The sequence below is a fragment of the Vidua macroura genome, chromosome 3, assembly GCF_024509145.1.
Source record: "Vidua macroura isolate BioBank_ID:100142 chromosome 3, ASM2450914v1, whole genome shotgun sequence".
Classification (NCBI taxonomy): domain Eukaryota; kingdom Metazoa; phylum Chordata; class Aves; order Passeriformes; family Viduidae; genus Vidua; species Vidua macroura.
This window is the reverse complement of record NC_071573.1, coordinates 60,873,029-60,897,533: the sequence shown is the minus strand read 5'-3', so window position 1 is coordinate 60,897,533 and position 24,505 is coordinate 60,873,029. Positions and strand designations below refer to the sequence as shown.

General features: G+C 39.2%; 2 protein-coding genes across 6 annotated transcripts in view; one reads left to right on the top strand and one right to left on the bottom strand.

The window, feature by feature from the left end:
* The window catches only part of L3MBTL3 (L3MBTL histone methyl-lysine binding protein 3), a 77,121-nt gene extending 67,018 nt beyond the window's left edge, over positions 1–10,103 (top strand). For all 4 annotated transcript variants that reach the window (XM_053974322.1, XM_053974320.1, XM_053974323.1 and 1 more), the window contains exons 19-22: positions 106–197; positions 4,714–4,877; positions 5,675–5,737; positions 8,224–10,103. In XM_053974322.1, the coding sequence (XP_053830297.1) occupies positions 106–197; positions 4,714–4,877; positions 5,675–5,737; positions 8,224–8,367 (463 nt within the window). In that variant the 3' untranslated portion in view covers positions 8,368–10,103. The remainder of the gene's footprint in view (positions 1–105; positions 198–4,713; positions 4,878–5,674; positions 5,738–8,223) is intronic.
* Positions 10,104–11,826: 1,723 nt separating this feature from the next.
* SAMD3 (sterile alpha motif domain containing 3) overlaps positions 11,827–24,505 on the bottom strand; it is a 39,608-nt gene continuing 26,929 nt past the window's right edge. Inside the window, exons 8-12 of one of the 2 annotated variants that reach the window (XM_053973664.1) lie at positions 15,811–15,888; positions 14,857–15,060; positions 14,308–14,479; positions 12,581–12,663; positions 11,827–12,340 (exon numbers count right to left, since the gene is read on the bottom strand). In XM_053973664.1, the coding sequence (XP_053829639.1) occupies positions 12,023–12,340; positions 12,581–12,663; positions 14,308–14,479; positions 14,857–15,060; positions 15,811–15,888 (855 nt within the window). In that variant the 3' untranslated portion in view covers positions 11,827–12,022. The remainder of the gene's footprint in view (positions 12,341–12,580; positions 12,664–14,307; positions 14,480–14,856; positions 15,061–15,810; positions 15,889–24,505) is intronic. The other variant, XM_053973665.1, reaches the window with a different exon arrangement.

Here is a 24,505-nt window from a genome sequence, read left to right as displayed (position 1 = left end):
GTGTGGGAATCCTGGTGTGTCAATAGTATTGCTGGCAAGAGATGTCATCATGCTTAGTGATTTTTATGATGTATTGATAAAAATTGAACATCTTCTTTTCCTCAGTGGAGTACTACAAACAAAGGATGCCATAAAGCACAAAGAGTGTGAAGATGAGGAGACAGAAAATAAGCCGCTCGTTTCAAATGAAATCAAAGGTAAATTGGCAGTTTTTCATTTGTTTCAGATGAAAGTCTGCAGAAGTAAAGAAGTGTGATGTCCCTTGAAATGCTCATGAAACTATTGCAAATTATTTTCCACGTTCACTGTCTGTGTCCAAAAATTTCTTGACAGCAACACTTTTAGCACCATGTCCTGGTTTGGGACAAATTTAGAAGGGAACTTCCAAAGGAATGTTCCTTTAAGGGCAAAATTAGTGGCCCTTCCCCCTACCTGTTGGGGAGATCATCTTGTAATCATTAAAGCTTTTCCAAGAACTTTATCACAGTTGTAAGGATGAGTGCAAAATTAATAGCAATATTAAAAAATCTTATTTCAATGATGTTTTTCCACTGACTTTTCAAAATAGTTTATTAAACCAGTCTGAATTGTAAAGGTATAACATTCACTTATTGCCTCAAAAAGGTATTGAAAGTTAAAGCATTTACACGTTACAGATATAATGCAAAATTAAGGTGACTTACTTAACCCAGCCTCAGTCTTGTTGAGGGTGATGGCCAGATTGTGGCTTCTCATTGATGAGACAGAAAAGTTCTCATATGGTCTCCAAAGATTTCTTCCAGTGTGGACTTTTCTTCTGTTCAGTGATTCTGCGTGGCTGTATGTACTGCTGTAGCAAAACTCTTGGCTGTTCACAGTTGGACAGATTGAAACAGCTGTTCATTAATAAGTTTTATCCTCGTTGTTTAGAAAGAGCACAACAAGAACAAATCAGAATATCAGTCTTATATTTGCTAATTTTTCACGTGTGAACCTTAGTATCAGGCTTGTTATTAGACTGAGTCAGTGCATTGTTGCAGTGCAGCTTTGCTACAATAATTTTATTAACTGATACAAGGTCAATGCAAGTTAAGCATTTTAATTTCCTAATCTTAATTCCTTGTACTTTTAGATTATTCAGCAATTTTTTGTACAACAACAGTCTGTAAAGTTTTCATCAAAATTGAGTAATTGAGTAACTGTTTCTTCAAGAGCTACATGTCTTGCCTTTTAAGTGAGCTCATGTCTGTAAAATGCAGGAAATTCTTTGAGACTAGTAGAGCTTGCATAAAGACAAAATTAAGGTAGTAGTTTATTTTTAAATATTAACCTGATGCATTTTTTAAATCTTAAGACGTTATTTATCGGCCAGTACTTTTCAGATAGATCTGAGGCACTCTGGTGAGTGTGTAAAATTGGAGAGATTCCATCTATTGTAGGAGCTGTGAAAAAGCTGTGTTTTGAAACATGTAGTTCAGAATTCTAGAGAAAATGAATCATTAAAAGAAGCAAGTCTCTAAAGCAAATAGGAGACTTTTTTGTAATTTTTAGCTATTTTGTTTCAGCAGGAAACATGCAGCTTTGATGTTAACCTTTGCATTATTTGACACAAACAAAAAAAAATCAAATAATTGGAAGCATTTTAAATTGTCTGGTATTGTTCTTTTAATTGTAAGAAAACTGGCCTGATTTTGTGAAGCATTTTGAGTTTGACAAAATTGACTGTTTTTCACCAACAACCTCTGCTTGCTAGGTTCTTGGATAGTTAGATTTAGGAAAATAGAACATTTTCTTATATTATTGTCTAGAAAATTTTTCCTTTTTAAATACATAATGTTATGTTATTATGTGTTTAAGTAGGATGACACATTTAAGCTCTAAGATGAAAATGGATCATTAAGTTCTTGCTATCATAGTCATGGAAATCTCAAGATAAAATAATTGTGAATTTATGAACTGTCATTGTTGGTACCTGTGCTTGTTGTCCTGGTTTTTTGGCATGTCACTTACCTTGTTATTCTTCAGCGTACTTTTGCCATACTCACTTGACCAGTTCCCTACTGATAACTTTATAAAATAGGTACTGCTGTCTTCCCTTTCTTTGGAGAAAGATTATTTGGAGCTAAAGAACTCCACTGAAATCACTGCCCCTTCATACTAACTTTTTTTTATGGGCATAAATCTTGTGGTTATATATGCTAAGAGCTACACCCATGCAGGAGGCAATGAGCAGTGTTAATGGTCTCTCAATAATGCTAGAAAGTATTTGCTACTTACCTTCTATGAAATATAAGTTTATATTTTATTCTGTGATAACTCACTAAGAAGATAGAGATGAACTATCAGAGAGAAGGATAGCAAGGTCGCATAAAGTAAGAAGAACAATGTAAAGGAAGGTGGGCTGATGCTGAAACAAAATGTCAGCAGAGAAGACATGGTTTAGGTTTAAAAGTGTGAACTTTGTGCATCTGGCTGCTATCTCGTGGAGCTGGCAAGCAGAATTTGTTTTTTCACTTAAGTGGTTGAAGAAGCTGTTCGATGCCTAACCTCTGGTGCCGCTCAAGTTACTCTTCTTCTAAATGTTCCAGTTGAGACATAACTTGGAATGTATCTCATATTTTCTATGGCCCAGAAAGACAGATTGCCTCTCTATGGGAAGCAGGGTGTGTAGAGTGAGAAATACTCCAGAGCATGTGGGTAGGGAAAACTTTCCAACTGTCTGGTATTAGAGATATAGATTGTAGCCAAAGTGGTGTGTTCTGGGCTTCCTGTTACAAGCTTACCCACACTAAATCTAAATTTCTCTTTTTTTGCTGTTGTGGTTTTATCTACCACAGGGCTAGGAACTTTTTTTTTTTTTTTTTCCATCTAGTTGAGTAAACTGGCACTTTACATGCTCCACTTGTGCTTTTTGCCTTACCTGTGAGGCAGATACTACACAGAGTGAGAATGCTGCTCACTGTGCCTGTACCTGTGTGCTGTTGTGTGCATATATATATTTAAATGTGTGAATACAGTGTGTGATTTGCGTGGTATTTTCTTCACAGAGCATTATAGTCTACTATTTATATGGCCCTATCAATATATTGCATGTTGTGTTAATGAAAGGAAAAAATAGCTGAACACTTACATTTTCAACTCCTGAGAGACCTTGTCTAGAAGGAAAAGATCAGAGGGTAAGGATGGGGAGGGGATTCGAGGAAACCAATTAGAAAGATACTGTTCAGTAAAATATGCTTTACATTCAGCAGAGTTGCTACCTTTCACATTCCTTTCTCATTGAGATTTTTATTAGTATTAGAGGCTCTAAGGAGCATTTGTAAAACAACAGTGAAGTGTAAAAAGACATTTAGGGAACTCTGTTTGAAGAATGAGAATATAATGGTTAAGGAGTCTATTTAAAAAAAAATGAATGAATGGGCTGACAGTGCTGACTAAATGGCTTAAGAGTCAACTTTAGAATAATAGGCATTAATATGAAATGAGAATAAATCTTGACAGTAGCAAAAAATTAGGCTAGAGGAGCAAAATAACACAAGCAAATGTAGTACCATCCTATGTTAGGTGTATTATAGGTCAGCCCCACTGTGCTGGTGAAAATCCATAATTTGAATTTGTGCAAATTTGTGAAAACTAGAACAGTATGGATTGGGAGAACTTGTGGTTAATAGCTGCTTCTCAAAAATGAAAGTAGAATGGAAATGCAACAGAAATTAACAATCCAAGCAAAAATAGCATAGGGATTTGTGAGTAACTGCAGGAGCCATGTCATTAAGAGTAACTTGTCATTGTGAATAACTGCATGAACCATTAGGCATTAAGAGTGTATTTTGTTGGCTGTTCCTTAAGAAGTGAATTTCAGAGGTTTTCCACAATTTTAGTTGGCAATTGGGAAGCACTTGGGCCTCAGTTCAGAGAGCAGGCATGTTGCTTTTGCACTGCCAATGGATCTAAATGAACAGGGATGTCATATGCAGTTTGACATCATTCGAGGTATGACTCTTCGCTCTTTCCTGCTGCACACATCTGCAGGTGCTGCTTTTCTCCAGACAACAGCAGCATGTGTCTGAAGACACCCTCCCACCAGTACATTACCTTTGGGGACAGTGGGATGGGAGATCATTCCTTCCATTATGGATGAGTGAGATAAAATGCAGCATGGAGGAGTTTAATGTTATTTTCCAAACAAAACATTCAATTAAAGTGGAAGCAGAGAATTTGCAGACATTTGCGGTTTTTCCTCAGAAGAACTGAAAAACATTTTGTTGTGGATGAGCCATAAATGTTGTGTGGGCTGGAACTGTATAACTGATTCACTTGGAATTTTGTAGCAGTGCAGTGCTGCTTTTGATTTTCTAACAGCTCAACCCCAAAATTAAGTTAATTCTTGTATTGCTGTACTACTATTAAATGTGAGTGTTATTTATTGTACCAAAATATTTTCAATTGTTTGACCTTTGGTGCGTTGTGCTAACAGCTCTGATGGCATGGAATTGTGCTGTGTTGAAAGAGACTCCTTCCATGTAGGAGTAGTTATATTTATAGAGAGCCAATATAATGATAGTCATGCTACTGGAAGAACAGTCATGGCATTCATGGCATTTTACTATTCAAGCAAAACAGTACAGCTTGTGTAGGGAGGCCCATGAATAGAAATAAATGTGCTTTTACCAAGACTGATCTCATCATCGACTGAGGGATTTAATTCTTGTTTCTTGCTTCCTCTTGCTGAAGATGTTGAAGAACCCAACACGCAGAGGCTTCTCTCTCAACCAGTTATCGTATCTTCTAAGTTGCAAATCCCTAGCCTACCCTTGCGCTGGGAACAGCAGAGCAAGCTCCTTCCAAGTGTAGCTGGGATCCCAGCCAGTAAAGTTTCTAAGTGGAGTACAGATGAGGTATGTTCCCCCTTTGTCTTCTGTCTTACTACCACTGTCCTTGAAGGCTGATTCAGAGCTTTAGATTATCCCCAGAGAATAATACCTGAGTACTCAGAGGATTAGACTCAGCCAGACCTAATGTAAATGATCCCCAAAATGCTCATTCCACTGCCATCCAGCACCAGAAGCAGAAGTATTAATTCATATGTGTATTGATAAAAATAAATAAATAAATAAATAAATAAATAAATAAATATATATATATATATATATATATATATAAAAGCATATTCATTGGTCTTGTAAAGAGAAGTGCTAAATGTATGGCCCAGCATATCAAGTGCTCATGGTCTCCACTCCCAACATTTAGTCCCCACACAAACATTCTGGAGGAATGGACCCGAGTGTAGGGGTCTGCATGAAGCAAGAAGCTATTTCTGGTGCATAGTTTGGATGTGGCACACTGCTTTGGAGAGTAAGAATATAGTGCAGAGAGGAATTGTATGGATATGGTCAGGCCACAATACCTGTTTTTAAGATTAGAGACTCTGTTCAGGTATGTAACAATACTTGGACAGACAGAATCTTGTCATTGCTTTACTTTCACAAGTACCTGTGACTGTTCTCTGCACCTGAGGCAGTAGGATCTCATTTAATCAGAGAAAAAAGAAGCATGATTCTATGCACTTACAGGAGAAGGTGGAACACCCAATATGAGACTGTAAAAACAATAGCTAAAAGACTTTAATGTCTTACAGACTATTTTGAGAAAACATGTGTCTTACTAAATCTTTTGTTGTATGCTTTGGTGGCAGGTCTCTGAATTTATACGAAGTTTACCAGGATGTGAAGAACATGGCAAGGTGTTTAAAGATGAGGTGCGTGAATTTTATTTCAAAAAGACAGAGACAACAAAGCTTGGTAGAAATACATATAAATTAGTAGTATGAAGTGTATGGAATCATAGAATCATCAGGGTTAGAAGAGATATTTAAAATATTAGGTCTAACCCTCCAACGCAGCACTATCCCTCTAATCTCTAAACCTTAGCAACCAGCACCAGATCCAGATGCCTCTTAAACTTTTCCAAGGATGGCAACTCCACCACTTCCCTGGACAACCCATTTCAGTGCCGCATTGTTTAAAGTCAGATGCAAATGTATGGAAGATTAGGTTGGTTTTCAGGTCATGAAGTAGGAAGAAAGTAAAAAGAAAACCAGTCAAGTGATGGCCAGGTGTTTTTCCAACTTTGTTCTTGCCAATTGAAATTACTTACAAAATCTGTGATTTACTACTGTTCTCTCTTGATCTGGCTGGACAAGATTTATAAGCAAGTATAAATCTTAGTTCTCCAGGATGTTAATAAGTAAAACAAAGCAGAACAGTGGTTTGAGATAACCATCTCTTAAAACTCATTGCATCTTGTCTGATCACATTTAGCTATTGATGCTCTTCCTCCTGATATAGCCAATTTATGAATGTGATTTAACTGAGCAGGAATTGAGAAGATCTGAAGGTTGTGATGAGGTTCAAAGAAGTATGTACTCATTCTGTGAGCATGCCAGGTGTGCATTTCTGTCATCTGAGAAGACAGTTTTTCCAAAGTTGTCATTAGGAATGGGTAGGGCTTTTAGATACATTAGGCCTTATAAACTAGGTTGTCTTATTTTTTTTCTGCTCAGAGGTTTGTTATTCCTGTTAATGCTTAGCTTCAAGAAGGCAGTTTGATCACAGATGCCAGAGTGATCAGGTGGTTATCCCAGCCAGATGACCTGAATGGGCAGAGTCAGTCAGCCTTTCAAGTGAAGAATAATTTTGGTGCTTAGACTTGGGAAGGCACCTCCTGAGGAAAATGCATACAGATAGCCCTGCTAATCTCCTGCAACAGAAGTTTTCAGGCTGTGCTGTAGACTGTAATGACTATCATAGCTGCTTATCAAAGGACTGAGAGGCTGCATCTCTGGGCATTTGGCACTAGCTCAGATGTTGAGCATTTTACTATTCAAGCCTGGATCATCCCCTGTGTCTCATCAATGTATTTAGAAATAAAAGTTGGCATATTGCTAATCAAGTCAGCAAACAGCAAGTGCCGCGGAGATGCTGAATCCTTAACGCTTTCTTTCTCAGAGGTGTAAGAAAATATTTCCCTTCTCTAGGATTCAGCCTCTCAGGCTTTGTCTGTGACTAGTAAATTAAATGTCCCCCACTGAGGTCAATGAGGTCATTGAGGCATGGACTGGCTGACATCAGTAGGTAGAAGATGATGGTTCAGACTTCTACTATGGAAATGAACCCTCAGCCTGCTTCTGTTAAGATGCTTCAGCTTTTTATTTGGGGGTCCCCAAGTTCAAACACTTCCAAGTTCTGAGCCCACCAAGTCTGGCTTTGTGTACGAAATGAGTAGAAAGTAATTGTGGGTTACCACATGGTGTTGTTCTGACTGCAGCGTTCTGCAACTTAAGAGTGCTGGGGTGTCCTTTGCTGCATATCTGAGTCAGAAAACTTGTTTCCTAGCCCTACAAAAATTTATTCTGTTTTTATCTCAGGTTAGTATCTTTAAGGCTAAGCAGTGCTCCTATCTAACCACAGTTGCATTTTACGTATAGCTATCCAGCTTACACAAAAGTTTACCTATAGATACTTAAGTGATCCAAAGGTTACAAAGGAAATGTTGGCCCCATTGAAGCCCCTGAAGTGAGGACCCTGGGGGCTCTTCCTGTTGGGATTTAGCACTCCTGCTGAGAGAGTGATTTGCTTACAGGAGAATGTTCATTTGTAATGTTTAGTAAAATATCAACAATGCAAAGAAAAAATATTCCGTGTTTTGAAATGTTCTGTTATGTTTGTGTCAAAGAGGCAGTTTTATTAGCCTGGCCCCTATTTTCATCTGGGATCAAATTAATTTCAATTTGCTATTTAGTGAGCAGAGAAGTGGTGGCCTGAAGGGGATTCCAGCTCTGTAGCTGGGAGTGAGATCCAGAAGCTTCTGCTATGGATGCTTGCATAAAAGGAAGAGCTAAGATGTTTAAAAGCATTGCTGTGCTTCAGTATAGTTGAATTATACTTAATTTATCCACTTTACTTTTCAATAGGTTTTATATTGTCAGTATGAAAATGAGAACTGTTTAGCTAAAAATTAGCCAGATAGTTGTTTTCGAGCAGGAAGAAGATCATCCTGTTCTCTTAGACTAGCTGATCTGTCTAAAGGTTGAAATCAAAGCTCTCCTGAAAGCAGTTGAAAGTGCTTGTATTCAGCCAGTCCTTAACTTTGTTTGAAGTTCCTGGGACTTTTCATGTTTTCTGAAACTGTTATACTGCTGCACTGTCAGACCTATTAATAGCTTTGTGTGGTTTTCTTTTAAAGCAAATTGATGGAGAAGCATTCCTGCTAATGACCCAATCAGACATAGTCAAAATAATGAGCATTAAACTGGGACCAGCCCTAAAAATCTTTAATTCCATTCTGATGTTCAAAGCTGCAGAGAAAAACTCACACAATGAACTCTGAAGATAATGGAAAATGTGCACGAACCAGCTTTCTCCACTGGAGCTCATGTTTTATTCAAAGCACAAAGACTCACTGGAAGTGTTGAGTAAGGACTCTCAGAAAGGAAGAAACTTAAGTTCAGCACTGGTGGACTATTTATATTCTCCTGGAGCCAGTACACATCTGATCCTTCTGGGAAGTGTTCAAGCTTTTGGGAAAGTACTGTGTAACAACCGAGTCAGCTGGTCTTATTTACCAAACTAATGGCGCTAATTCTCCATGGATGGTTAGGATCCCTAACTCTCTCTGGACATCAAGAAAACCTTCATTAATTATTTATGCTGTATTATATAAGGGAACGTTAATATTTTCTAAGGATTCTTGAATTGTACTTCAATGTACCCATTTTACTTTTCGGAAGATTTTACTTCATTTTATCAAAATAAAAACTGATCAGCCAAAAATTAGGCTACAGGTAGCCAGATGAGACTGTTATGGCTAATGTGTATTTGTGCCATAGTTTGAAAATGAAACACTTAATGTTACATATGTGACACTTTATGCTACAGCATATTACTTTACAGATAATAAAACTGTCTGTTTGCTTGTAACAAAACAAACCTTGTTGGGGTTGAAATTATAATGCTTTTTTGATAACTGAATGTTTTTACTTTTGCACGATTACAAAAATGTTACGTGAGTTTTGCCACCAGCATCTTTAATGTATTTTATCAAAAGACCAGTATAGAGAAGGCTGCAACAGAAAAATAAAGTTTGACTTCATAGAAGATTTTTGTTTATGCTGCACAATAGACTCCCAGCCATGTACATGGAGTCTGCTACCGTTTTTCAGAACATGGAAGAAAAGAGGAGTATTTTGAGGCAAGGAAATTAGCAGAAAAGAGATTACATTCAATCATGTCTGCACTTCCCAGTCTTCAGCATAGTTACCACAACAATGGAGAGAAACTGTGCTCAAGCTAGGACTGCTGCCCTGGTTTCATATTCAACCAAGATTTGTTTTCTCAGGGGTGGGAGAATTATTTTACTCACCACTTTCTAGCTGAAAACTCTGATTTGTAAATGAATAAGGCATATGGGGAAAGGCAAAGCACAGGGAAAAGGATACTTAAATGCTTGTGGTACACCGGCACATGCTAGGTGTAAAATACATGAAATTCACTAGGTCATTAGCAGGCTGCAGATGTCACCAGCAGGTACTGAGGTGAGGCAACCTCCTTTCTTGGAGGATTATTATAGGGGAAGTCATTGCATGTGGTATATATACACCCAAGATGTAAACAGATGCACTTTATATGGGAGAAAGCCTAGCTACCTGTATACTGAGGACTGCTCCAGAATGTTACTTTGCAAGAAGAGAGAGAAGAGTTGGATCAGGTTTTTTGGCAGCCCTCTGTTTAGTGTTGCAGTGGGCAGTTGCTCAGCTGTAGAGCTGAGAACAGAACATTCCCATTGCACAGAGCTTGGAGAATGTTACATCTTCCCACAGATTTTGCTAGGCTTTTCTTTGGCTAGAGTTCTTAAGTTTTCACTCTCTGTGTCCCTTCCAGGTCGTGTAGGTGACTGGTACCTGCCACAATATGAGGTGAAACAGGGTCAGTATTAAGTAAGTTGCATTGCTCTGTTGATTTCCTCCCATAGCATTGCATAAATAATATTTTTACATTTTGTTCAACATGTGTACGTTCAAATTTGCACTCTTATTGTACTACAATACAAATAAAACCTGAACTGGAGCCTCTGTTACCTTTGTGTGTGCCCAAGACTCCCAGATGAACCCAGCTGCTCCTGATGGATGTGGTGTGGAGTGATTCCTCACTGTAGCTCAGTTTGGCCAGTAGTTTTAAAAGAGCAACTTAGCTACTGCTTGTGCCCTGTCCCTCAACACTTACTCCCAAAGCTCACATCCCACTGGCCATTACAATCAGAATGCCATTTTTAGCCCTGGACTTTGTCACCAGCAGCAGCTGAAGTTGCATGGGCAGATAAGTAAAAAGCCAAATTCTTCTGTTTTCTTTCATTCTCTCCTTCCGTGTAGTTTACTTTCCTTTACCCCCTGTGCCTGTCCTGTGTGCCAGGTCTACAGCCTGCAATGATAACCAACAAAGAGATTTTCAGCTCAACAGAGATTACTTGGGGATGATAACACCTCCCTGAATATTTATATACAACTACTTACAAAGTACTGTGGCTTAAGAAATGGTTTTAAATTGATACTGTTTACAAGATGTAGAATAAACATCACTTGAGCCCAGTTTTTTATTCATGCAGCTATCACATACAATAATGAGGACATACATAATCCTTTTGTATCCCATGTGATGAGGTACCTGAGCATAGCCACCTCTGTTACAAAAACTACAGCCAACAAATTCACTTGGACACTAAAACCACTCATCAGACCTACTGAATCTCTGAAATGGCATTGGTTTTTGTTTTGTATTAGTGGTAGCCCAGCCCTCACACTGATAAAGGTTCCCTGCATTCCATGGGAACCATGTGAAGCCTATAGCAGGAGAGTGTGGCCATCAAATGCAGCCATCTCCTCGCATTCTGAAGGATCTCCCACTGTAATCACCACCTTGGAGTCACCCCTGCACAGCCAAAATTTAACAAAGCTTCTGAGGTCTTCCAGGCTGTGTGTTTGGAATGTTTAAAAAATCATGGTGACCACAGGTGCTGCTTTGCCTACGCTGATATTTTTTGAATTGGTGGGAGATTGGTCTCTAATAGAAAGCAGTGTTTTAATAAAAAGCCAGTTTTTATTTCTAATTAATGCAATGGGTCCTGGCTGCTGTTCCTATCACCAGGCACTTGTCCAAAGCCATGCACTGCCAGACAGTATCCCCTGGGATTTTCAGACAGGAGTTAGGAATAGAGTGCTGGGAAAGAGAGAAAGCTGTGGAAGAAGAGAGGAGAGGGCTTCTCCTCTGTGTGGGCAGACAGAGTCACCATGTGGAGAAAGCTGATTTGTTCCGGGGAACAAATTTGGAAAGAAAATGAGGCGTTCCCTCTGCAGCACCACAGCTGTGGTTACCAATGCACATGGCAGCATCCCAGATAAGTAATTCTTGCTACTTTGAGAGCTCATCTTAGAATCCCTGTTTAGTAAATTCAGGATTAATGTTAAAACAGAATGTTTTAACATTAGAAAAATTAAAGAAAACAGTAAAGAGTAAGAAAGCAAGAAAACAGTAAAAAGTCATCATCCTGCAAACTGAAAATCAGGCCCACCATTTTAAACCACAAAAATTATTATATTCAGCTCTCAGCAATCATAGTATTATGAAGTAATGGTAATAAGGAAATGTTTAATTTGTGCCATTTCAAAATATTAACTATATTACCATCTAAAGCAGTGAAATGCTCATGTTGATTCACGATTTTTTTAATTCTTACAATCAAAATATCTGCATTTTTCAAATGCTCCATACAGAAAAATAATACATAACGCATGAAGTAATCAAGAAAATTTTATTATCTCTAGACTGCTCTAAAATCTACATTTAAAATAATGAAACTGCTTGAGTTTTAATTTGTTTTTTAGAAGTAGCCAGTACAATAAAAAAAGGAGGTCATTACTAAACATAACTTTTAAATATGCATACACTTTCACTAGAAAGAATGGCACAAAGGGATTTATTTTGATAAAATATCAAATGCTTCTGAGAGGAGTGCTGGGTGCACCATCAGATACTGGATACTTGGGTGTCTCCAGCCCTGTCTTTACCAGGGTGGGCAGGGATGCTGGGTTCCTCACTTCAAAGACCAGGGACTCCAGGAAGTTCAGTGTCCTGTGGATTCTCTTTGGGCATGGGATATCAAACACATGGAATGCAGCCACCAGCGCCGCCAGAGCCATGGTGCAGTCATTGAGCTGGGCTAACTCTTCCCTTTCTATGTACAGGGCAAACTCGCATGAATTCATGTTGAAGGGGTTTTTCACTTCCAACACTGGTGTCACTGCCTTTACCTAAATTTAAAAAAGGGTATTTCAAATGATGCCACAACATTGCTACAATGAACAGATCAGAGAAGGAAGTAAGCCTGATAACACTGCTTTGAAGTTTGGTAGTATTTCTGTGAGTATTTCTACTCAAAAGATAGGCTAATGTCACCTCTTCCCAGAACTAAGCAGAGCCACCAAAAAGCCAGGTGATGTGCAGCTGATAAAAGGAAGAGAGACCAAGGCTGCTGGTTGTCTGTATCCTACCTCCTCGTTCACTGCAGCAAACAGACTGGAGTCATCTCCAAAGACCTCTGGCAGGACTAAACATGCAGCAGTCATTTTCATATCTGTCAAAGGCAAGGATTTCTATTAAATTACAAATGAAAACTTTCTGGCACTGGAGTATCATCCTGGAAAAACAGACTGCAGCCTACGTAATAGTTAACAGCTCAGTAGTGGAGCTGTTGTTCAGTCCACTTTGAAGAGTAGTTTGTACCACAGTCAATATTTAGGCAACTCAGCTGGTAATGAACGTTAGTGTCAAATAATTAATGAGACTCTGCTACTCAGTATTACAATTCCATTTTCCTCACAATAAGTAAGTGGGTCTTTGGGTTGCTTTTAGTTGAGTTTGTGAGCTGAGCAGTCTTCCTGCTCTCACTGCCCTTCCCCAAACTCATCTCTCCCCAGTAAACTGGAAGTCTGGGGAGCCCTGTTTCCAGGACTCTGCTTTGAAGGCTGTGGTACCAGCTGGTGCTGCAGAACCTCCTGGCACCTGGTACCTGCTATCCCTCTGGCTCAGCTGTTATTGACTATAACAACTTTTTTGCGGGTCAGGCTTCTGGTGTCATGTGCTTCACTGAACTTACCTTGTCATGCATTTATTGTCTAGGTGCCAGGTCAAGTTGTTTGTGAGAGAAAAACAGAAAAGTAAAGGCCTTGGGACTTTACTAAGGTATGAGTCAAAATCTCTGTGGACATGCTGCATAAGAAAAGGGGAAATTACTTACTATATCCATAGATTTCCTTGGCCAAAGATATGAAAAGAAAATCCATAAAGGCTTTCTGGATTAGACTATTAATTGAAGAATTTTAATCTATCATGAGTACTTTTGTTTTTAATCTTAGCAAAGGAAATCCCCAGAATTTTAACCTACACTTCTTGCTTCTTTCAAAGATGACCTGGCAATAAATGGAGTGGAACTGCTATTGGACACTCATGTGTTCATATGGTGTGACCTTGGATTGATATCCTGGCATTATGCCTGTTTGACAGAAAGTGAGTCTAAGGAGGACTTCTCAGAGAGCTAAGCTTGAGCACAGGCAGCGGCAGCTGGGGAAGAATGGCAATTCTGAGTGACTGCTTGAAAAGTTTTGTCCCTGCAGGACCACACTCCCCAGACTTCTCAGACTGAAAGAGGCTGAGTGTCAGCAGGTGTTTGCTCCCCCAGAGCCAGGGTACATGGACCTCACCAGAGGTACCAGTCTGTGCCCTTTTTCCTACAGTGTGTCTCTGCAGAGATGAGGTGCCTGAAATGGTTAGTGAGAACTACTTCTTTAATTTTACTGGGGTAAAGATTATAACCATAGAAACTTGACTTGCAAAGGAAATTGTGTCTTTTTTATGAGGCTATTTCTAAAGCAGAAAATTAGTTTTCTGTGGGTATTTTTAGAAAATAATAAGCACTCGTATCTAGAAATACATACTTGTGCTCATCTAGCAATACTTATTTTAAGGTAATTACTTACTTTATCAGACCTGCAGTCTTTTATTCAGTGAAAAAAAAGTTTCAGTACTTGACTGACTCAATTTTCCTACTAATTTAGTAGCTTTTATTCTCAATGTTTCACCATCACTCTGTATTTTTAAAGAAACCATAACATTTTTGAAATGTGTGTGCAGTACAATTGAAACTAGTTTAGTTACATAAGTAAGAACAATCATCTACAACAAAATTCTGATATTCAGAGCATAGGAGATTTGTACTGACATTTCAGAACGTCCTCCTCTGTGTGCTGCTTCAGATTTTCTTGCAGCATCATGTTAATTGGATTATTCCTCACCACATACAAGGACAATATGTTTTCTGAATAAATCTCCAAAATCTCAACTGTTTTCTTATAAATGTCCATGTGTGTGAGAAGCTGGAACTCCCTAAAAAGCTAAAAGAAAAACAAGTATTTGGTATTGCAAACCTCAAAACCAAAACTGTAAACAATGCATTCACTTTGAAGACAGGATAAAACTAGCTCAGTTAAATAAGATTATAAACTTGAGATGGTGACGTAATTTTTTTTCAAAGCAGGAAAGGAATACATCAAGTAACACCAAACAGTGACACCGGTGGTACATGTGGCACATTTAACTCAGAGTTGAGCTAATGAACCTTTTAAAATGGGATTAGTTTCAATATGAGTTAGATTAAAGAGAACATTGCTGATGGATACTTCAGTGGAAATATCCTGTGAAATACATGCCTACAGATGTATCACATTTATAACACAGGATTCAATGTCATTATTAAAAATAGCTCTGTTACCTGATAAGGGCATCTTAAGAAAGGAAATTGTCTTAGAATATATTTTAAAGGTGCCTTATCACTGATCATCTTTCTCCGTATTTCTATTGTTGCATTCATTCTATTATCCACTTCTTCCCAGTTCCTCTGAGTCTTCATATACTCTTGATTAAGCCACTTAATATGTAAATCCATTGCACTGCCTTTAAGATGAGCAGGTTCTTCCTATGAAGAAATAAAGGACAGAATTGTAACAAATTAGCATTTTTATTTGATTATTTAGCTTTTTTAGCTCATGTTATTTGATGTGACCACTGTGATTTGAGCATAGCCAAGCTCAGCAGAGAAAGGGTAGTGTGGTTTCAGTTCCAGCTTTCTGTACTCACTCTCCTAAGTTAGACTGAGGTCTGTTTTCATATAAAACTATACCTGTCAGCCAAGTTCCCCAAGCCCAAATTGTATATTTGAGGCTATTCATGAAATTCCTGTTCCTGTGTCTGGTTTGTCTCATTGTGGTTTATTGGAAATGAGTAGTCAGTTCTAATGACAACTCAGTATTTAGCAATATTAACTCTGTATTACCAAGAGAATTTTAGTATTTTCCTCTTACCCATACAGGTTCTAAAAGCAGGACAACTAACTTTCCCATTTGTGCAGCTGGAATTTTTACCCCCAAGGAGACCAGCGGAACTAAAAAAAACTCTTATTGAAAACCATTATTTGAGCAGTTTGACTGTTAATGTTTTCAAAAAGTATTTTTGTACGTGAGGATAGTTAACAACCTTCCTCAAAATTCTCGTTATTGTCCCTGATGTAATTCCAAAGCCGGTAATTACTAAGAGAAGGAATGTCTATCCAAAGCAGTACACCAGCTGGAGTAGCCTGAGTGTGTGTAGCTTATCCATCAGTGGACACAGTGAATTAGCTCACTGAAACAAGCTGAGGGACATGGAGATGCACAGTTGGTACAGTTACTATCCTCAGGCTGCGTTGCCCCTGGCTTTTCCTGTCTGTATTGTCACTGATGCAGCTGTGACTACACATGTGGGTGGCCTGTGGGTCAATGCCAGAGGGACTTAAGACACTTCAAAACGTTCCCCAGAACATTTCCGACATAGAGCTGTGAAATACACAATATCCCAAACCACTTTGCAGTGCTCTGCATGTGCAATTAAACTTTCCATTTTAATTAACATCCCTCTTTGAAATCATGCAGATGTTCCAAGAATGGTTGCACAGAGTACACAATGAAAAACCTGCCTCTCTCCTAGTATATATCCATAGATACCAATAGCCATTGGCATCACAGAAGAAAATAAGTTCTGCATGCAGGACAGTTACCTAACTTGACCCCTGCACGACTCCCTGGCCCTTGCAAGGGTTCTGTATTAGCACAGTCTGCACTCTTTCTAATAGGGGATTTTAGTCTTCATTGTGTTACAGCAGTAGTGTTGTATGAGTTTGCAGGCCCCAGGTTGGGCAACTCCCTGGGGGCTCCCCTGGCAGGGGAGACCCTCCCGGAGCAGTTCTGTGTCAGGAATGAGAGATGCCTTGAACTTTTTTGGTCTTCAGCTTCTGTTTATCGTTGTTATCAAAACTTCAGCACACTGTCTGCATCAGATTCTGCATGCAGGAGAAACAGCACAAAAATGGCTAACAATCTCTTTTTACAAGGCCTTTTAAGTCTAATCAAAAAACTAAACTACTCAATTAAGAAGTGACACCTAAATTATTTTCCTTTCTAATCCAATAACTGACCCCTAAAGACCTGCAATGCAGATTTTTCTACCCAATTACACCCACCTAAACCCAAGAAGAAGAAAGAAGAAGAAGGAATTAAAATGAACTCGAGACAACACCCTATATCCTCCATCTTGAACCCATCTATAACATACTAAAAATCCTAAAACCTAAATTTCTCACCCATGTGACATACTACACTACTCTCTACAATCTCTATAATCTATATCACACTTCTGTGGTTTCTAGTTTACCTTGAGGCTTTAGAAGTTTTCTCCATGAATGAGGGTCAAGGTCAGTGCTGCCCTGGGGGTCAGGACACCCCAGAGCAGAGAGAGAAATGTTCCAGGTGCCCTGGGTTTCCACAGTGTTGTGATCAGCTTGGGTAGGCAGTCCTGGCCTCTCCTCAGAGGACAGGAGCAGAGGTGGGGAGACAACTTAGTACCACACCCTCCCCACCTGCCTGGGAGAGGTGCTGGGAAAAAGTATAAATGATGAGTACAGGTGAGTTCATCAAGACTTCACTACACTGGGGTTTGTGGACTCCCAAACTTTATATTTAATAGCCTTCAGTCTTTATAGTTATACAGCCTTCAGTAGATTTTTTTTCTCCTTCAATTACTTCTCCCAGTCACTTTTCCAACTCTCATAAAATCATACTTTCCACAAAATCTTGCCTTAAATGTGGCAGTTTAACTATATGCTGTCAGAGGAAATGCATTTATTTGTTTTTCTCCTGCTACTTCTGCTTCCTAATTATCATACTGCATTCAAAACCTATTCACCATCTCTATGCCACTATAGTTTTACAGATGTGTCATATTCTGTCCTCAGCCATCTCTCTTCCAGCCGAGACCATCCTAAGCTATTTAATCATTCCACATATGAAAGCTTGTCCATACTTTCAATTATCCTTGTTACTGTCATCGCAAGTTTTCTGACTTCACTGTAATCTTTATGAAATAGGTGCAGTATAACTTAAAGTACTTGTTGAGATATACTGGGACACCACAGGGGCATACAATGCATTGCCTTTTGTTCCTTTCTTAAATAATTCTGTGTAATCAACTTTTTTTTTTTTTTTTGGACTGCTGCTTAGTATTGTGCCAGATATTCTTTGGCCTAGTACAAAAATAGCATTTGTGAATGGTACTAATAAGCTCAGAGCTCATCACTGTAAGTGTTGTTACGATTGGATTTTCTCCTTGTGCTTTATTTTCCATCTATCAGAACTGAATTTCATCTGCTGGGTTTTTTTCCCCTGGAATGGGGTCCTCCTGCAATTCTTTGGTCTTTACTATCCTTGATAGCATCATAAAATGCAATCTGCCAACTAGTCTACTTTTCCCATGTCATTTAGAAATATACTGAACTGCTTAAACTAAGCATTCATAATCTTTTCCACTGTAAACCCCAACCATTTCTGCATAGCCTTGTTTGTTCTATCTTTTAACTGTTTATCCATTCAAGGACCTTCCTGTTTATCCCCTCAGATTATATCCTCTAAGAGCCTTTGAAAGGCATGTGCTAAAATCTCTTCTGAATTTAAAGTAAACTATATCAGCTGGATTGCCTGTGCCCTCAGGGTTGTTGAATACTTCAAAGAACTAATGAATTTGTGAAGAATTAGGTCTGTTTACCAAAACTTTGTTGATTCCTTCCTAATGTGTTAATCTCTTGGGTCTGCATTACAGTTCTTGCCAACTTGGCCAGTGAAGACAGAAGGTTTCTTGGTCCATATGTTCTCTAGCTATCTCCTGAAATTCTAAAAACTGGCATCAAATTAGTTACCTCCAATTATCTAATACGAGAAAAATTGTACATCACAATTTAAAAATTACCTGTTTTATCCATGGACACCACTGAAAACTTTGTGCAAGTACTTGATCCTGGAAATGCGGTACTGCTCACTTTAGTGAAATATTCTGTCCCCTTTACTGACATGCCAGTCTTGAAACAGATGCCCTGACATTGCCCATGAAGAATGGTCCCAGTAATGTGATCATCTGAACTCACCTACTAAGAATCCTTGCAAAATTTCTCTAGTTTTTCTGGTATGACTTTATATTCTGCCAGCCATCCTGTACCTAGGGAGTGCACCTTGAGCACTCCTGTCCCTTAGCAGAATCAGGCTTCCTGCTCACCCTGGGTGAGAAAGCCTTTATAACCGGTGCAGAAAAGGCAGAAAGCCACAGAAAAGAATCCTGTGTAAGTGTCCACCAGATCACTCAGAGTCATCAAGAGTTTTGTTTTGCTGCTGGTGTGTCGTCTCTGCAAGCTTCCTGCATCAGCCTTTGATGGTTTCTGGTATGAAATTTATATTGATTACTGCTATGAATACCATCCTAGTATCCACATATTCCCAACTGGGCCATTCAGCTATTCCTTAACCTGCTAACTTGTCCTTGGACAGGCTGTCCCTTGCTTCACTGTGACTAGTACACAGAACCAAGGGATGACCCATTCTTGTCAGTTTCAAGATACCCACACTTTCTCACACACACAAACCTGGGCAGTTGTTAGGGCTTTTAAAATTACATTTATGTTTTTATGCTGTGCAAGAGCTAGCTTGAAGTCTCTGACTCCAAAAAGCTCTTTCACTACTGGTTTCTCCTGTGGGTCTGCTTTCAGGCCTCCTGCCAATAAAGGAGGAACTTCTTCAGCCAGCTGATGTGGAACATGGTGGCTCATTCCCTGCTGTCTGTCACATTCAGTGTCTTACTTGCAGAGACAAGAAAGCAAAACAACTCAACCCAGTGTGCTGCAACCACAGACTGACTGACTAGGCTGCTTAGAAACAAAAACCAAGAAGAAGTTGTGACCTTTACGCCAGCTTCTCTCCAGCCCCCTTGTCAAGGCAAACACTGCTTGATTTGATGGTCTTTCCCTGTGGTCAGCTCTGTCCTTCAGACCTAGTTTACTTGATGATATTATTAATTAGCTAAAGAAGATCATTTGACATTTTCATCAGTGGCAATGGCAAGTTATCAAGAGAAATATGGCAGTAGTATAAGGAAGAATTGCTATCATAGCTATTTATTAGGGGAGAAAAATAGCAATGGAAGGCCAAACTTCGTAGTGTAAATCATCTGTTACCTGGGAGTAATACAAGAAGAAGTCAGTTAGAATTGGTTGCCTCGCCTTAAAGCAATCACTTTCTGTAATCTTTCCAACTTCTTTGATTGTGAATAAATTGACTTTTAAGGTAAGTGGAAAGGTGAGAGGTGGCTTTCTTTTGGTGGAAATAAGTTATCTCAGCAGCACCCATTTGATTGGAGAATGATTCCAAGTATCGTTTAGAATATGTTATAGCTAACTTTAATATTGCAGGAGGAATCTGGATTTGGGAAGCTGCTTACTGAACTGACTTACCAGTCCACCACTTGCTTATTTAGGAAGGACTCTAGATGCTCTCCACTTCAACCATCATAGTGAGAAAGCCAGTTTCAGCACAGCAATATTCCAGTAAAATTTGACCATAAGGTTAAAGCTCAGTTATTTTGATAATGTGCAAAACCAATCCTATCTAGACCAAAGCTGGGATGTCTTATCTCAGTATCTGAAGAAGCCACAGCTAACAGTTCAGCACGTATACCAGACAGAACTAAAAAAAATAGCCTCATTAAATGAGGAGTCTTTACTTCTTGAGGTCATCCAACCCCTCTGGCCAGATTTTCAGTTGTGTCACCAGTAAGATCCATTTTAGTTGCAACAATAAGAATGTTAATTGGTGATATTTCATTATTTTTGTATACAGAACTTTGTCTTGTTTAGCAATGTACATGCTCAGTTTATAATGTAAAGGGTTTCCTTTCTTTTTAAACAAAAAAATTTTGATTAAAAAAAATTTCTGGAACAAACAAAAATCTATCTCAGTGTCTTTAAATAAGAAGCTGCCTTATCATCGCAAGCTGATGAGAAGGGCAGCAGAACAGAAAAAAAGGCAAAAGGATGTGGAAAGGAAGTTAATGAGGTAAGCAGAGGATACCCAGTACCTGTCAGAGTAACCTAACCCTAGCCTGCCGGATGGTCCTGCCAAGGCTCCTACTCATTCTGTTGGATTCACACTCAAAGGGTGACAGCAGTAGAGAGCCCATCCCTTGGTTCCCATGCCCGCAAACGCTCTTGACTTCTTGGCATCTCAGGTATCTGTGACTGAAGACTCCCAAGTCTGGGAGGCACACAGGTTGTAAGGCTCTTTACCTACACTCCAGATGCCTTTTGACTGTGACTCCCCACCTGCTATTCACTGTTCTACTTGGAACCATATACAAGCAGATTGTGTTAAGATGCTCACATTAAAGCAAAATACATACAAACAAAAAACTACTAGACTCCAAATTCCTAATTCCTCCCATCTCCTGAAGCAAGAGGATAGTCATTTGATTGGAGGCAGATTTCTAAATAAAGGCCCGATTCCTAAATGTCCTTTTGATGGATCTTGATTCTTCCCAAGATCCAAGATTGTATTAGCATCTTCTTGTAAAAAAGCCCCAGTTAGCAGGGTACTTTTATGAAACAGTGTCACAGCCAAGGCAGTGAAACTGCTACATCAGTTTGTGAGGAGGGAGGGAGCAATTCTTATGCATGATGTGATCTCCAAGGTCTAAGCTTTCAGTTACTGTTGAAAGCTAGCATCATAAATCGTAAAGGACATGAATGTTAACACCAAACATGACTGCCTAATCAGAGTGATGAAAGTGCCTCTGGTGTGTACAGCAGACAACTCATTGCTCTTTACATGGGTTTAGACCAATTCCTGAATGGTAAATGCAGCCTGATTGTTGCTAAGGTCAAATAGAGATCTCTTTTTTGAAGAATGCCAACAGGACCTACTGGCTCCTCAGTTTGAGAGAGTGAATTCAAATAGGAGCAGAGGAGTTAAAGAGGTGTATATGAGGACATATGACTACTGCATGCTGTCAGTCTGTTCACTGCCAACCAGCGATCCAGGTTCCTCACCTGGGATGCTCTGGGAATACTCCATTGAGGCAACTCCTTTGGATGGAGACTAATCTGCTTGCTGGAAAGCAATGTAAAACACATGTGATGGTAATGAGAACCATCTCCTGGAACAGTGGTGCTATGCAGACAGGTCAGTGGCGTCAACACGGAATGGGAAGTCCTTTAACACCACACATTAGGACTGGGATGCTGATGGGTAGTATTGTTGGTACAGCCTCCCTCTTTCATTATTATTGCTTTTGTCAATAGAGCAGCTGTTAATAACACATTTTGAATTTTCCTTGCTAGATACCAATGTATATTCCAAGTCATGTTATTGCTAAGAGCATTGATGCTGCTAACACTTCTTGATCGCTGGGTGTACCTGCATTAGTTAGCATCAACACTCAAGGTACTTACACAAGAAAGCCTGACAGTAGTTAGGACTCTTGTTTGGAATAATCTTTTCCATTAATTGGCTTTTATAACTTCTTCGGGGTGAGAAACAAGCTTTCACAGTTATTTAAGCAAGCATAATCTCTGTCTTGATATTTGAATACTGAAAAGTGGGTCTTGCTATTTTGAAACACATACAGACACAAGGCATCATAAAAGCACAGTGTATAGAACAGTTTTTTGCTACCACTGTTGTAAGGGGCAGTCCTTTTTTCTGTGGTGAGAATCAGGATCATTGGAACGGCATTTACTATGATGAACATCAGACCGTTTTATATCAGGAGGAGCGATCAAAACACTCAAGGACAATTATTACAAAGTGATGGTCTGCTCAAAAAAAAACCCCAAACACTGAAAACTGATCTGGAACAAGCATTAATCTAGGAAGGCAGGCTGTAAACTGGGCACTGCTCAAGGCCCATCTTCTCATCCTGTGGGATGAGTGGGAGAGAATTGAGAAGACATTAAAACCACACCTCACTTCTCATATCCAAACACTGCACACAAAAGACAGGTGAAACAGCATGGACAAGCTGCTTTCAAGCAAAATGAGCGTGTAACCATCAGCAGGATCCACACTGACTTGTACTCCAGTGAGATGTTTAATTAAGGCAGGCTTTGCTTTAATTACACATAACTGCTCTTTTGAGCCAGGCAGACAACTTCAGAGCTAAATTTATGTGCCAGTGCTAACCAAAAACTTTCAAGTCACCTAAGTCAGTCTATCTCTGACCACAACAACTGCTTTCTGATTTTGTAATCTGCATAAGCAGAATGACAGAAATCTGTTTTCCTCTACCAAGGGACAACCTGTGCTTGACAATTTAACTAGCAGAATGACAAAGACACTGGCTGACACAAATAAGAAGGTGAAGTGCAAGATGTGCAAGATGTATGATGGGGATTTGCATTTAAAGCTTTTGCTTTGACTTAAAAGCATTTTAAAATATTAACTAAGCAACACTACACGCTCAAAGTTTAATGTATGCACATCAAAGTTTTAGTGGAAAAATCACATTACAACAGTTTGGTACAGCCATTGAATGATCATTTATATATGCATGCTCACATTCCGGCTGTGCAAACATTCAAATGCTTAATTTGGAGACCATTAATCTTGGAGGGAAAGGTGCTATCACTCCTGTTTCATTTGTGCATGGCATTCTCAGTATAGATGGTACCTAACTCTGTACCTGCCAATAATGCCATAAGATTGAGTCAAGAGAATTTCTGCATCTCACACACAAACTGTTCATCCTCTGAGAACTTTACAGACATTTAGCTCTCTTTTTCCCTTGCTGTTGCCTTATTTTTCTTATTCCTCCCTTTTTCTCCAGCCATCATTTTCCAAATCCTATTCTTTCTAGAGCCGTTGAAATTTTGTTTAAAGTTTCTGACTCCTGCAGTGGCATAAGACCGTTGACAAACATGATGTTAGTTATCACTGCAAAGAAAGGCATATCCCTAGGAAATGTCTACCTTGCCTAATTTACCTAATCTGAGATAAGAGACTCCATCTCCCAGGGTAGACTTCACTCAGTCCTGATTCCTCCTTTAATCAGAAAGGACAATTTCCAGATAAAACCAACAGGATAAATTTCACCATTCTTGTACCGCATGATACCACCAAAGCAAGCACAAATGGTGCTCCTCCTGGGCCAGGGGTCTTCTCTGCTTTTCATTTAGTCCTCTTGGCACAGAATTTACACATTCACCAGTTTCAAAATTCCTGCTTATCTTCCCTGTACAGGAATATCAATAGATGTCCAACTTTGTGAGTTAAAGTTTCTGCAGAATCCTATCACTTCTCCCAGAGAAAGTACTCATCAAAGCATTTCTTTATCCCATTGACACAGAAAGAAGATGGTGTGATGGTGCCCCTTTTATAAGTTGTTTTCATTTTGTTATTCCCAGCTCTGCTGGGTGTGGCAAATACTCCAATTTATCTGCAAACATCTACTGCTATCTTAGCTGACATCTTGTCAGATCCTATTTTTCCTTTTCACACCTAACTCCAAATAATTTGTGTAACAGCTTCAGAGAAACCCTGATGACCTCACAAACAGGCTGTCAGAGGATGTAAGAAATCAGAGGCTTTAGAAAAGTGACTGTACTCTCTCTCCATTTTTGTTTAAGATCAAGAATTAGTAGCAGTCTTCTAGCCTGCTATATTCCCTTACAGTTCAGGAAGCTTAAGATACCTTTGGGTAGTCCCTTTGCTGAGATATTTTCTTATTTAATGTCTGGGATGGATTGAAGGAGCTTAATCCCGCTCCATAGATATAGCTATTTAGTGGCTTTTGAGATATCGTAAGGGTATCCCAGAAGCCTCTGGGAGTCGCAGAATATGATACTGGACCTATGGGAAACACACACCTTTCTGAATTGGCAGGTTGAGCCATGCAGGATATCTGTGGGCTTTTTAATTTCTGTATTCAGCTAACTGAATTGAAGTCACACATTCCATGAACAGCACCGCTTGAGACTGGCAAGATTTCCAAACTGAAAGTTCTGAAAGGGAAAATTTGCC